The sequence below is a fragment of the Clarias gariepinus genome, chromosome 6 (assembly GCF_024256425.1).
Source record: "Clarias gariepinus isolate MV-2021 ecotype Netherlands chromosome 6, CGAR_prim_01v2, whole genome shotgun sequence".
Classification (NCBI taxonomy): domain Eukaryota; kingdom Metazoa; phylum Chordata; class Actinopteri; order Siluriformes; family Clariidae; genus Clarias; species Clarias gariepinus.
Window position 1 is genome coordinate 38,264,258 of NC_071105.1, and position 13,269 is coordinate 38,277,526.

General features: G+C 34.0%; 1 protein-coding gene and 1 long non-coding RNA gene across 2 annotated transcripts; both read right to left on the reverse strand.

Annotated features, from left to right (window-relative positions):
• Positions 1 to 3,269: 3,269 nt before the first annotated feature.
• Positions 3,270 to 4,413, reverse strand: LOC128526459 (uncharacterized). The gene is made up of 2 exons (XR_008360800.1): positions 3,766 to 4,413; positions 3,270 to 3,366 (listed from the first exon to the last, which is right to left on the reverse strand). It is a non-coding gene; the product is annotated as an uncharacterized LOC128526459 (long non-coding RNA).
• A 2,972-nt stretch (positions 4,414 to 7,385) lies between these two features.
• Positions 7,386 to 11,957, reverse strand: LOC128526457 (membrane-spanning 4-domains subfamily A member 4A-like). Its single transcript, XM_053498314.1, has 6 exons — positions 11,880 to 11,957; positions 11,670 to 11,780; positions 10,954 to 11,010; positions 8,906 to 9,067; positions 8,416 to 8,527; positions 7,386 to 7,564 (listed from the first exon to the last, which is right to left on the reverse strand). The coding sequence occupies exons 1-6, from the start codon at positions 11,955 to 11,957 to the stop codon at positions 7,386 to 7,388; spliced, it is 699 nt and encodes a 232-aa protein (XP_053354289.1).
• Positions 11,958 to 13,269: the final 1,312 nt, after the last annotated feature.

Below are 13,269 nucleotides of genomic sequence, written 5' to 3' on the forward strand. Positions count from 1 at the left end.
GAGTATAGCATAGTAACATTTAAAAAACAAGATCTAAAAACACTGAAGCAGCAGACTTTGTGAAAATGAATATTTGTGTCATTCTCAAAACATTTGGCCACAGCTGTGTGTGTATATATATATATATATATATATAGCTGTGTGTGTATATATAGCATATGTGTGTGGGTGTGTGTAGATTTGTACATTTATCACATTTTTTTTTTTATATTTACATTATTGTTGTATATTTTATTGTTATGTAGTAGTGTGCCAGTATAATGGACTGCAATTTAGAATTCAAAAATAAATAAAAAAAAATATATTAAAAAAAAAGAACGACTGGTACATATTTAAAACAAAAAATCCTTTTTTTTTCTTTTTAATAATAATCTGTAGTCATCTGAATTACTTTTTATCTAGCTGTATGAAGGGGGACTTTTTTTATGAAGCTGTTTATGCTTGTGCTAATCCCCTGTAAAACAAAGAAGATCCCTAATAAATGTGTAGTTGCTATTAACCAGCAGCTCAGTTTGAATTTTACAATAATCCATAACACAGCCTGGACGCAGATGAACTAAACTAAAAACAAAAATCAAGCCTCCTTGCAAATGTGACTTCTGAGTCTTTATGATGTGAAGCGTCATCACAACCTTGGCACTTAGGTTTCTCCTACCAGGTGAGTGTGATGAGCTGGAAAGGAATTATCAAGGAAAACATAAGCTCAGGATTTGGAACAACACTGATGGTGTTTGGCTAAGACAGATACGCAGAGATGCATAGTTACATATTAACATGCAGTTGCAAACAGTAGAAAAGAACATAGTCATTATTATTAATAATAATAATAATAATAATAATAATATTAATACTATGCATAAGTGAACTCCAGTTCTAGACTTCCCAATTCAAATAGGTCCAGATTTAGTATCAGACTGATGACCTTCCTATCCATAACCCAGAGCCTAATCTGTTTGAGCCACCCCTGCCCCAGGAGTCTTTAAAAAAATTAAAGACAGATGATCAGACTGATGATATCTCTGTATAAAGGTATGCATTGGAATAAATATAGCAAAATTAATATTGCGTGTTTTAAACGTTGTTTTTTTAATTCTTAACATCGTTAAATTTAGACGCGTCGCTTTACGGGAAAACTGCAATTAACTAGTTTTTGTTACATATACATACTGTACTATTTGACCTTTTTTCTGTTTTTTTGCGCTTTTTGGAGAATGCCCGAGTTTCTTTGTCTAACAACAACAAACGGAATTCAGCTCAGAACAACTAAACGCTGACTCAGGTACGATATAATGGATAAAATTCAGCTTGTTCAGTGTGTGGAGGCAGGATGTTTAGACATTCTTCCTCCGTCATTAGATAGGTACGGTGGCCCAGAAGGGCAAATCATCTTTCCCGTACATGTGTTTTTTCCCTTGTAAGTGTGTTTTTTCCCTTGAAAATGTGCGCTTTTTCCTTTATAAATGTGTTTTTTTTCTTTGAAAATGTGCGCTTTTTCCCTTATAAATGTCGCTTTTTCCTTTATAAATGTGTTTTTTTTCCCTTGAAAATGTCCCCTTTTTCCCTTATAAATGTAATTTTTTCCTTTATAAATGTGTTTTTTTTCCATTGAAAATGCGCGCTTTTTCCCGTGTAAATGTCTGCTTCTTTCCGTTTGTGCGCAACTACTTCTTTCCCGTGTGTGAACTCTTTCTCCAGTATTTTGCAAGCTTAAAGCTAATGCGCAAAGGACTATGGGAGTGGGGTCAAAACGCAACTGAACACGGAACCTTTCCGGATATCAGCTCCAGGACTCAACATCATGGAGTATACAGTGAATTATAGCGTGATAAAGTTATAATTTTCACTAAATTTTCAACTGCACACACTTACCAGGTAATGTTTAATATATAAAATTAATCAGATTTTACTGTTTTAGGCACTAATGATAACTTTGTAGCAGTGTTAATACTATTGGAGTGTTTGGGGGAAATGCCGAGCCGAGTGTAAATGGCAGTGATTAAAAGGAATATTATCTCATTTAGACCATTAAACACTGATGTAAACCATCAGCTCCATGGCATCTCTGTAATATACATCCACATATGGATTTATAAGCAAGCTAATATCACTATGCTAACCGCTAATATCACTATGCTAACTGCATTATTTTTCCCTTGTAAGTATATAAATTTTTCCTTGTGAATGTATTATTTTCCCTTGTAAATTTATAATTTTTTTCCTTGTGAATATATAATTTTTTTATTGTGCTCTATGATTTTTTTTTCTATGTGTATGACGTTTCCCTTGTGAATGTGTTTTCCCCCCAATAATTTTAAAACTTAAACACTTTTGCACAATATTCTAATTTTTTTAGATAAACGGCATTTCAAATGACAGACTCATTGTTTACATGTGTATTTTAATTATTGGTCAATTTATGATACTCTTATTCTTGAACATACATTCACTGTACATACAGTAGATATACGTTGCCACTATTCATAAGCCTACATATTTTCAAATAGTTGGTGTTTTTATGTAACCCATTGCATTAAGCTGTTAAACATGACACCCTGGTTATGTTTGCAGATCACACTTGAAGCATTCAGCTTGAAATTTATCTCAGATTTCAGCTCATCTTTCCCATGAAACCTAAGGTCAGGTGAGATGGCTGGCAAATCAAGCAACAACATGGTCAGTGAAATAGTTGGTGGTAAAGTTTGACCTTGAGGGCCTACACTCCTTCTGGAAGGTGTAGATGATCATCTTCTGGACAACTTGTTAGGTCAGCAGTCTTCCCCATGATCGAAGTGAAATATTCTAATATTTTGACATACTAGATTTTTGATTTTCATGGATCATTTAATCATTTAAATGAAAACAAAAGGTTTTACTTTTTGAATAACATAAAAATGTAATTTTGGAAATGCACTATAAGTAAATGTATGCAGAGGTGTTTGTTTTACAGTTGAAGGAGTCCTTCGCTGTAAAATGTTTAAGAACCTCTGTTTTAACTGCTGAACATATGGGATTAATGTATTCATAAATATTATGGAATATGTTGTTCGAACTGAAACAGAGATGTCACTAATATCTCCAAGGCAGCATGCTTTAGTTAGTAGAAAAAAATTATTGATGCTAAAATCACATACTGTATATAAGCCTGTACCCTCACACAGTGTGGAGTAACATCTGATTCTATTTAGTGTCATTTGCAGCAATGCTTTACATGCACTTTAACTGTTTTGCTAAATAATAAGCAAACTAGAAATAAATACTCAACTATAAAATTATATTAAAGACTTTATTTACAAATTAATAAAATACATGTATGTATTGTTGGTGCAAAAAGGCAGAGCATCAAGGGTCCGTCCTCTCCACGACAATCTACAACAGGGGAGAAATAAAGACATGTTATTATAAGTGTCTAGTAAAAAGACTTCATGGTGTTACTATGCAGCTCCATGGCATCCCTGTAATATACATCCACATATGGGTTTATAAGCAAGTTAATATCACTTCATGATGTTTGACATCATATGACATCAGTTTGACACACGCAGGCAGGCAGGCACACAAAATTTCATAGAATGCAAGCTTTTAGTAATGCTGTGTATTAAAACCAATTATTTGGTTTTGCTATTAAGGATTGCTGCAAAATTTGGCCCCATCTTCACCATTCATTAACACACACATGTTCATGAAGAGAAATGTGTCCCTGTCCCCTGATTAAGATGTGCTCAGTGGTGTTCCTGAAAAGAGAGGTAAATACTTCTGAGCACTCACCTTCTGCTCAGGATGTAAAGCTGGTGTAGAAATCAGCTGATACACAGGCAGTTGATGATTTACACACAGTTCACTGTGAGAAGAAAAACACACAATCATACATATTATAAGGAGTATAAACATATATTTAATGACTTTAATGACTAGAATAGATAGAACCTGAACAAAAGCCCCTTTTCTTGACTGTTACATACATTGTGTAAGCACATAACTAACTATTCAGAAGATCTCTAGCTATGATAAAACCACTACATTATACAGCAGTATACATTATATGGCACTCAGGAGCTCCAATAAACTACATACAACAATTCGTTAACCATCTGTAACATTTAGCACATAACAGGAGCAGCTCAGGGATAATTAGCAATAGTTGCTGCTATCTTAGCTCTTTTAGTAAGCTAGCGCTTAGCATAATTATATTAGCTTGCTTATAGATTCATATTTGGACAGGCATTTTACAAAAACAATAGAGCTAACTGTTTACATCACGTATATGTGTCCAAATACACTATTAAACTAATATATATTAATAAACAAGCTAGTTTCCCCATGCTAAGCGTTAGCGGTTAGCATAGTGATATTAGCTTGCTTATAGATCCATATTTGGACAGGCATTTTACAAAAACAATAGAGCTAACTGTTTACATCACGTATAGGTGTCCAAATACACTATTAACCTAATATATATTAATAAACAAGCTAGTTTCCCCATGCTAAGCGCTAGATGAAGTGTTGAAAGTGCAGTACTTTGTGCTGTCCTCATCCAGACTTTGAGGCATCAAGCTTCGTGAAATATTTGGCACTCGCCATTTCATTCATTATTTCTTCACGTTTTGGTATTTGATAGTGCTCACGCTTTATGTTATCCATACACACCCTTAAATCTCCATTCTTTTTCTTCACACATACCATGGAGTTCACCCAGTCAGTTGGTTCTTGAATTTTTTTTTGATTACTCCTAGTGTTGTCATCCTGTCTAATTCTTTATTTAGACTATCTTTGAGCGGAGCTGGAATTCGGCATTCAGGATGCACTACAGGCTGTGCATTTTATTATATTTATATTACAGTTGTATTTATAATTTGTCTTTTTTATTTCTTTTACTTCTCCATGCATGCTGTCCTTCTTCTAACCTTATACCCTTTGTATTCCACATATAACACTGAACATACTGCCCTTTAGTGGCTTTCTAGAGTAACAGGTACAATCACTTGATATCATCACAACACAAAGACAAAGAGACATACTAAATTAAGACAAATATAAACTTAACTTAAAGCTCCAGAAACTAAAAGGCCAACTATCATTAAACAAACTGAAACAGAACTTAATCAGAGAAAACAAAGGCCCACTTAACAAAACTCACATTAATGCTCGACCCAGTTTCTCAGAACCACCAGCTATTTATTATATGACTAATGGCAGCATGGATCTGTGTTTAGTTGCATTTTGACCTCAGTCCCATAGTCGTTTGCACATTAGTTTTAGCTTTTAACTTGCAATATATGGGAGAAATTAAGTTCTCACACGGAAAAAGTAGTTGCACACAAACAGGAAAAATCATACATTTAACGGGAAAAAGCACACATTTTCAAAGGAAAAAACATACACATATTTGGAAAAGATGATTTGCCCTTCTGGGCCACCATACCCCCCACCTCCTCTCACCTTGTGTGTCCCACCTTCACACACACACACACACACACACACAGTAGTGATGAGAAGTTTGAATCATTTTAGTGACTCGGTTCTTTGAATCCTATTTATCAAAATTAACTAATCTTTTCGAATCATTTACTTTATTTCTTTCTTTTGATTAGAAATAAATTAAAATGTAGCATTTTCAATAAAAAAAAAGATCCCCAACACATCTACATATACAAATTGAAGAATCGCACAATACAATTTTCTGTAAATGACCTACGGAGGTATGATTTGCGCATGCGTGCCCAATGTTCATTTTCTTCTGAGTCACAAAAAGAACGAATCGCTTTTTTGAATCACACACACTGCTCTACACAGAGACACTGCTCTGTCGCGATTCTTTTCAAAGATAAAGTGCAAGTTAATTTTTTGTTTGTTTTACTTTACAGCAGTGATTTCGTTAGTATGCACTCACGCGAGTGTCATTAGCAAGGTTCCTTGCTAATTTTTCTGAAAAAAAACTGTCTTTCTGTTAATGTGTGTGTGTGTTTGTTTGTGTGTGTGTGTGTGTTTGTGTGAAATTTTGTAACAAATTAGCTCAAGAGGGGAATATTTATAATTGGATATAACTGGTTAATTAACCACAGCCTAAAAATCATCAAAGAATCAAGGTTCACCTTAAAAGGGGCTCAAACTTAAACATGCATCTAAACAGTTAGAGGTTACTTGCATTGGTCTTTTTTTTCTGCAAAAAAAATTCGGTAGTCATGAGGGTCTAGTTGATCGACTCCTAGGTGGGAGCTGGGGATTTTCCCCTGGTTCCTCAAGAGGTGCGAATAGTCCACAGCGCGTTGACAAAGTTGCTAAGGGATAGGGACTTTTGATAGTTCTCCGACACACCCACCGTTTGGGTGAAATGGCCAATCAAAGGCATGAATTGTGTAATCATAGCATAAAATAGAGAAAATGGCTTTATGTGTGTGTGATGTGTATTGTAAGTGTGCAGCCAGAACACTGGTCTGGTTAGGATGTTGGTGGCCGGCATGGAGGTCTCTTGCTTCTCTTTGGAATTTGTTTGAAGTTTGATGTAGAGACTGGTGAACCAATCTGTTTAGCAGCCTCGTGATAGTGGCATTGGCAATAAAACATCCATATAAATGTACAATGTGGGTCCAGGTCTGTAATTAATATGCAAATGTCAATGGCTTAAAGGATCTCTTGAAAACCTAGTGTCCAAACGATCATCTGTGATCTTAAGGAGATGTTAACATTTAAATAAGAGAGGTAAAAGTTTACTGTGTAAGATGAGAAGGGAGAGACGGGAAGAGCTAATTCCTCCTCTCCTTTTACTTTAGATTCACACACACAAACACATATATACACACAGCGCCTGCGCACATAAACGGAAACACCTATCTGTTGGGATTTATTTTTACTTTTTTTAAAGGTAAAGGGCAGGTTAATTTGTTTTATTTTTACTTTATATTTTGTATTAATTATTTGATGTTTCTAATGGGAAAAAAATTATGAGCCCACTTCTAGAATGAATTATGCTCGTAATCCAAGGTTCCACTGTATACATTTTATATAGGTTTACCTATAAGGACTAGTGATGAGTAGCTGCATTACTGTCAAAGATGATGCTGCAGAAAATAAATCAACATCTTCTGACCAGAACTCAAGAGTGCTGTGGTATGAATTAAATATTAAAATTTTATTTAAAATGACTTGACTCTTTCTTTGTATATGAAGAAAAAAAAATGTATAGAAGTTGTTACAGAGTAGATTATCTTTAAATGCGTTATACCAAAGAGACATAACATAAAATGCATTTATTCAGAGAACATTGATTTATGATAGTTAGACTGTGATAAACAATGTGAAGCTCGAAGGAGTAGGAGAGAAGAGAAGAGAAAGAAGCAGATTTTGATTGCAGATGTACAAAATGTTTAAGAAAATAGCCAGCCTATAATTTAAACTTTGTTGGAGGTAACTAAAGATGATTGCTGTGAAGTCTGTGGATTGTAGAATGCAGAATTATACATTGGGTGTGGATTCATCGGCTGTGAATTCATCGGCTGTGAATTCATTGGCTGTGAATACATAACCTGTAAGGAAAAGATTTTGTAAAACCCCATCAGAATACTTAAAACTTTGTTAAAACAACTTTTACACAATAAAGGTTGATTACTTAAGGCATTTAGACTGCACTTTATCTTATTTAAAAATGGTTAATGAATATGCTTCAGTCAGTATTTTGAGTAACTTTTTCTTTTTTGAGTTATTATAATAAATCTTTTTAAGGTAAAAGAAAAAAGAAACTACATGTGAACTTGACAATGAAACACAATGCATGCAAACATGTTGAACAAAAACTACACAACCACACTTGTAGACAATTAAATCTAAGTATTTAAGAGACATTGGAGGATTTCATCTGTCCTGTTTTTTCAGGCTTAAAGACATTTTTGCCCTGCCTCCTGGTTTGGAAGACTCCCTGCCTGCTTTTCTGCCCAGACTTGAGGACTCTGTGTACACTCTGTCATCATTTAGTGTGCATGTTCCGCCAATTATAGGTGGTGGTACCGCATATCTTCTGTTGTCTGAAAGGGCCAAGCCAGACTTAGGACTTTGGGGTTTGTCCTGGACCTCCGGACACTCCGGAGCCTTTTGGTGTATGTGTGTGGTGGTTTATGTCAGGATTAACCCCTAGAGTGCCTTGCATCCAGTCTATAGCTTCAGGATGGACTTGAACTCCAAGAGTGCACCCTGGTCACATTGAGAAGAACCATTGGCTCGGTTGTGATCACGTGACACTCGGCAGACAAAGCATGTATGTACAGTACTCGTATGTCAAGACCTCGTTCATTTATTAAGTTGAATTTATTTTAAAAAATTGTGCTTATCTTGCAAAATGCTTGTAGGCCAAGTTACTCACAATACAAGGATCCACTGTATATGTCTGATATATTTATATTGTAATGCTGTAATAATAAATATTACTTACTGTGGTCTCAGTGCAGCAGGTGGCTTTACAGGCAAAAACAGAAGTGCAGATAGAGATGATAAACTCAAGAAGAGAGAAAACAAACAGCACTCCATAGATTCCATTCCACTGGCCCAAGCAGGCAGTTAGACAAACAGACAGACAGAAAGTAAGACAATTAAATTTAAAGGTATGTAAGTAAGCAAGTATATAAGAAATGTAATTCTACTTCTAATAAAGTAGATTTGCATTTAATGGGGATTGAGGATAATATTGTATCAATGAGAATAAGAATAAGAAGAGACAAAGAAGAATGTTAATGGTTGGAAATTGCATAAAGAGCTGCTGAATACATTTCATTTTTTACTTTAAAAAATACTTTCAAAGGCACTTTAAAAAATACAAACAAAAGTCACCACATCTGTTAATGGAAATGCAAAAGTAAAAAATCATTTAAGGATAGTTACCAATTAGAATTTAACATTGTGTCATTAGTGAAATACGTACCAGATACACAGTGGAATAACCACAATGGTAGCTGCTCTCATAGTAATAGTGGTGACACCACGGCCTGAATATTGAACCAAATAACATGTCCACTACAAACAGACTGAGAGCTATAGCTGCAGCCACAGCGCTGACCACATTCATTCCCAGTGCAGCTTTCACCTAACAAAAGAGGAAATATGAAACAGTAACGTATAACAGGATAAACACTTTTTTTCATTAAACTTTACATTATAGCAGAGATCTTCTAGACTTTGCATTCTGATTGGTCAGGAGATGTTAATAAAATAAAACAGAAATATCACACTCCATGTCATGCTGCTGTACTGAATATCAGCACAGTTGTGGTTGCTAGGCAATGCGGCCATAATAGGGCTAAACGACAAAAACGTCTGGCAACGACAAAAGCAAAGACAAAGACCCAGTCAAGCCCAAGTCTACACAAGAAGTGGGCGTTCTGGGAAGAGAAAGAGAGAGAGAGCGCAACATGCCATCTAATAAACATGCGCTATGGAGTGATATTCCGGACAATATTCAAAAGGAATTGCAAATTGCAATTGCGTTCCCCATATGTGGACGCACAAAGTGTGCCATAATTCAAATGCATTACTGTTTGCTGTTTCGCCTTGGTGAACGAACACTGACTGCCAAATAAATTTAAAAAAAAAGTGCATTTGCATTTGTATTTCCCATGTCTTACAAGTCATGAGCCTGTCATATTTAAATAGACAGGAGGGGAGAATTTGAGCAATGGAGGTGAACCGAGATTATCTCATTTGTTTATCAAGAATAAAACACACAAAAATGACAAATCGCATATTTTCTTACTCTGAAGTGGACAGAGAAGCTATAACAAATAAATATTTTTTAAGATATTTTCCTGTCACAGCCTGCTGGAGCTAAATCTTTCAGAAACGCTGCTAATCAGTGCTTTATAGCGATGGAGTCACTAAGGGACCTATCTCACACTATCTCGTAGTGAAGCTACTGAACCCGTGCCATATAACAGTTTGTTTATATTACTGACAGTTTGTCCAAATAATGGGTGACAGTAGTTAACTTACCTATATGTTTACTTATATTACTTAGTAATTCCTACTAGTACTATGTAGCCAAAAGGTGAGGAGAATATAAACCATAGAGGTGGAGCACAGTCCTGAGAAACTTACGAGATTTATTTAATATTTTTTTTATTATTCTGCTTTAGAATACCAGCTAACTTACCAGTTCAGGGTTAAGTCCCAAATAGTGTTAAATGAAAAGCTAGTGCACTATGTGTACAATCCCTTGTTCCACACACCACACACTGCCCTTAATCAGGAGGAATTTGGGATTCAGCCTTGTGTAAGAAGCTAGTTAGCTTGGTAGCTCAGATTAATCATACCAGAACCATACAGACGGTACAGAAGATACAGAACATCTTAGAAGCCATTGCCAAGGACAAATGTTGTGTAAGATGACAAAATGTTATCAGATGTGTTTTCTTGCTAAAAGTGCTTCTATGACTAGTTTTTAAATGTGAAATTTGGGAGGCAGATGCTCTTTCCTCTGTTCAATACTGCCGACTGTACAGTCCTACTTTCTACAGACATTACAGACCTACGTACTGGTAGATGAAACGAGTTAGATAGTGGGTAACACCTGACAAGGTGTTTTCTGTAAGGAAGTGAATTGTAAGTAACTTGAAGTTTTCAGTCGTTTTAATGTAATGAACCCAAATTTGCAAAAAGTATGATGTGTCTTTGTTTTAATTAATCAGTAGCAAATGTCTGCAAAATAAGAGAAATAAAGCAATTTAGAAAAACAGGATTTTAAAATGAAATAAATCATTAAATTAATAAAACAAACAAAAAATTTTTTCACTGAGTAATGCTTAACCTGTTAGGTTTTCCAGTTTAGAAACTAAAAATTGTTTTGTTTTTATACACATAAGCATTAGTCACTGTCTGTTTCACTTTATCCTACTGCATTAAAACAAAAACAATGTTGTTAAAATTTAAATAAAAAAATGGCTAAACAGCAGAAATTATAAGTCCATGGTTACATACCACACAGGAATTAGAGTTGTTCGCTGCAGCAACTGACAGAGCGCCAGAAGATATAAACTGTTTAAAACAAAAGCAACAACAGGGTGTATTAAATGCTAACAAATAAGCAATATTATAAATAGGGGTTTAAAGTCACTTGCATAGTATTCTTTAGTCTTACAATCAGGCATCAGGTGTATACATAATAATAATAACAATAATAATAATAATAATAATAATAATAATAATAATAATAATAATAATTATTATTATTATTATTATTATTATTATAAAAAATGTTTTATATTATGTTTTAGGTGTACTGAAGAAAGCCAGTAAATTTACATGTACCTGAAAAAAGAGACCATTGTATTAAACTTTTATTAATAGTTTCAGTTTTTAGGTAAATTGAATTCCTTTGAATTTTACTAAACTTTTACTTGTTAATTTAACAGTGAAGTATAAATCATCTAGTCCACTAAACTTTACACAATATTTGAAGCAACATTAAAAAAAAAATAACTCACTAACTAACTAACTGACTAACTAATAAAACACAGAATTTCCAAAATAAAATAAAAAATTATCAAAAGAATATTGCACAAAAAAGGGAAAAAAAAGGTTCAGGGTAAAGAAGACATCAATCAATGAATCAGTTGTCATCATAATACTAATGCCACCATGCTTCAATACTATGGGCTTTGATTTGTAGAAGTTTATTTGGAAAGATATCATACGATAAGTGATCCCCACAGAGTGATTCCACTGATGATCCCTGGCGAAAGACTGAATGTGGATAAAACGATACCAAACAAAAAAGTCCAAATGGCAATCATGATCTGTACTGTCTGTGAAAAAAAAAAATACAAACAGATTTATTTATAGGTAAAATATTTCATTTTATTTAAGCACTACCATAAAGACATTTTGGAATAAATTTATCTTACCCCTAATGCTTTGGGCTCGCCTTTCATAAAAGCTGTGAGTTGGGAGAGTTGGTGATTAGGAGCTGTTACAGGGTTCATGATGAGGAAGAAAAGTCGGATCTCCAGAAACAAACATAAGAATTTTAAGAAGTGTTTTCAAAGCCGTAATGTAAAGTGTATGGATATATATTTCATCCATTTATTTAGTTAGTTTTTTTTTTTTTTTTCTTTTTTTACCCCAACCAAATCTTAAATCTGTGGGCTTGTTTTGTTTCAAGCAAACTGCAACTTGAACATAATATTTATAATTAACATAAAACATAAAATGTTCTATTAAGCAGTTTAAATTAATGTAAATGCAGTTAATTTGACCTGAACATAACAACATGAATTTACAGTATGTGTAGGAAATGTATAATAATAATAAATAAAGAAAAAAAAAACAACAAACAAACAGATTTTTACCTGATGAAACACGTTGGTTGTTTTATGCTGCTTGGCTGCGTTTGAACCAGTAAAAGTTTCAAGTCTTCCCTTTTTGTACCTGCTCAAACATGTGATTGTGGCTAACTGCCCTCATTTTGGTTAGACATAAGCCAGCCTGTGATCTTTAATGTTGTCCAGCAAATCTTTCTGTTCATTTTAAACGTTTCAGTTTAAAATTAGGGCTATACTAATTCCATAAGTAGGCAAAGTTAGAGGTTAACAATTTAGTTGAATTTCTCCTAAAAAAAAACATGATATTTTATCTGATAAACAATGATGGTTTGTAGATAAAGTGTTCCTGTGGTCATTTGACTTTTTCTATCTACGCACAACAGGAGCCACTTGTGGTCTTCCTGCAAAAAACAATCTGACGAAATTTGATCTTTATTAAATTAAGGAATTTTTGTGCATTTTGTGAATTTCGCTAGAATTTTGGCGTATTTGTTGAAAACAACCATTTCAGTTTATCTGCAGCATGCATATGTCATGGTACAAGACAAAAAGTATATTACACTGAAGTGACTCGAGACATAAAAGATGCTAATTTTTTTTATATTACAACACTTTTGAATCTATTAGACAACAATAGATTGAAGGAGTAGACTTTTTATTTTTGTTTTATATGCAACACATAGTCAAAATAAATCTGTTTTAAAAATATCAGTGCAAAAGACATCAAAAAGCAAATAATTGAAGCGTCAATTTTCCACTTTTCTTTAGATCAATGAGCAGACAAGTGGTTTGTGGCATCCTGGTGCTGCAGCTTGAGCAGTGCTTGTGGAACAATGTGGTTTTTCAGCTAAAGTTTCACTCTGTTTAAATAGCATCATTATAATAAGTCAAAGGGGTCAAATATAAATCAGACTTCCTGCTTTAGTGCTGTTCAGATTTTTTCAACAACAGTTTATTGCATATTTTCATTTTT

Bases quoted from the DNA above. Each gene is read 5' to 3' on its own strand.
- LOC128526457 (XM_053498314.1), bottom strand. From the start codon at position 11,957: ATGAACCCTGTAACAGCTCCTAATCACCAACTCTCCCAACTCACAGCT. The intron at 11,781-11,879 runs GTAAGATAAATT...TTTTTTTCACAG, and splicing joins GCGAGCCCAAAGCATTAGGG to ACAGTACAGATCATGATTGC. The intron at 8,528-8,905 runs GTACGTATTTCA...TGCTTGGGCCAG, and splicing joins GTTATTCCACTGTGTATCTG to TGGAATGGAATCTATGGAGT.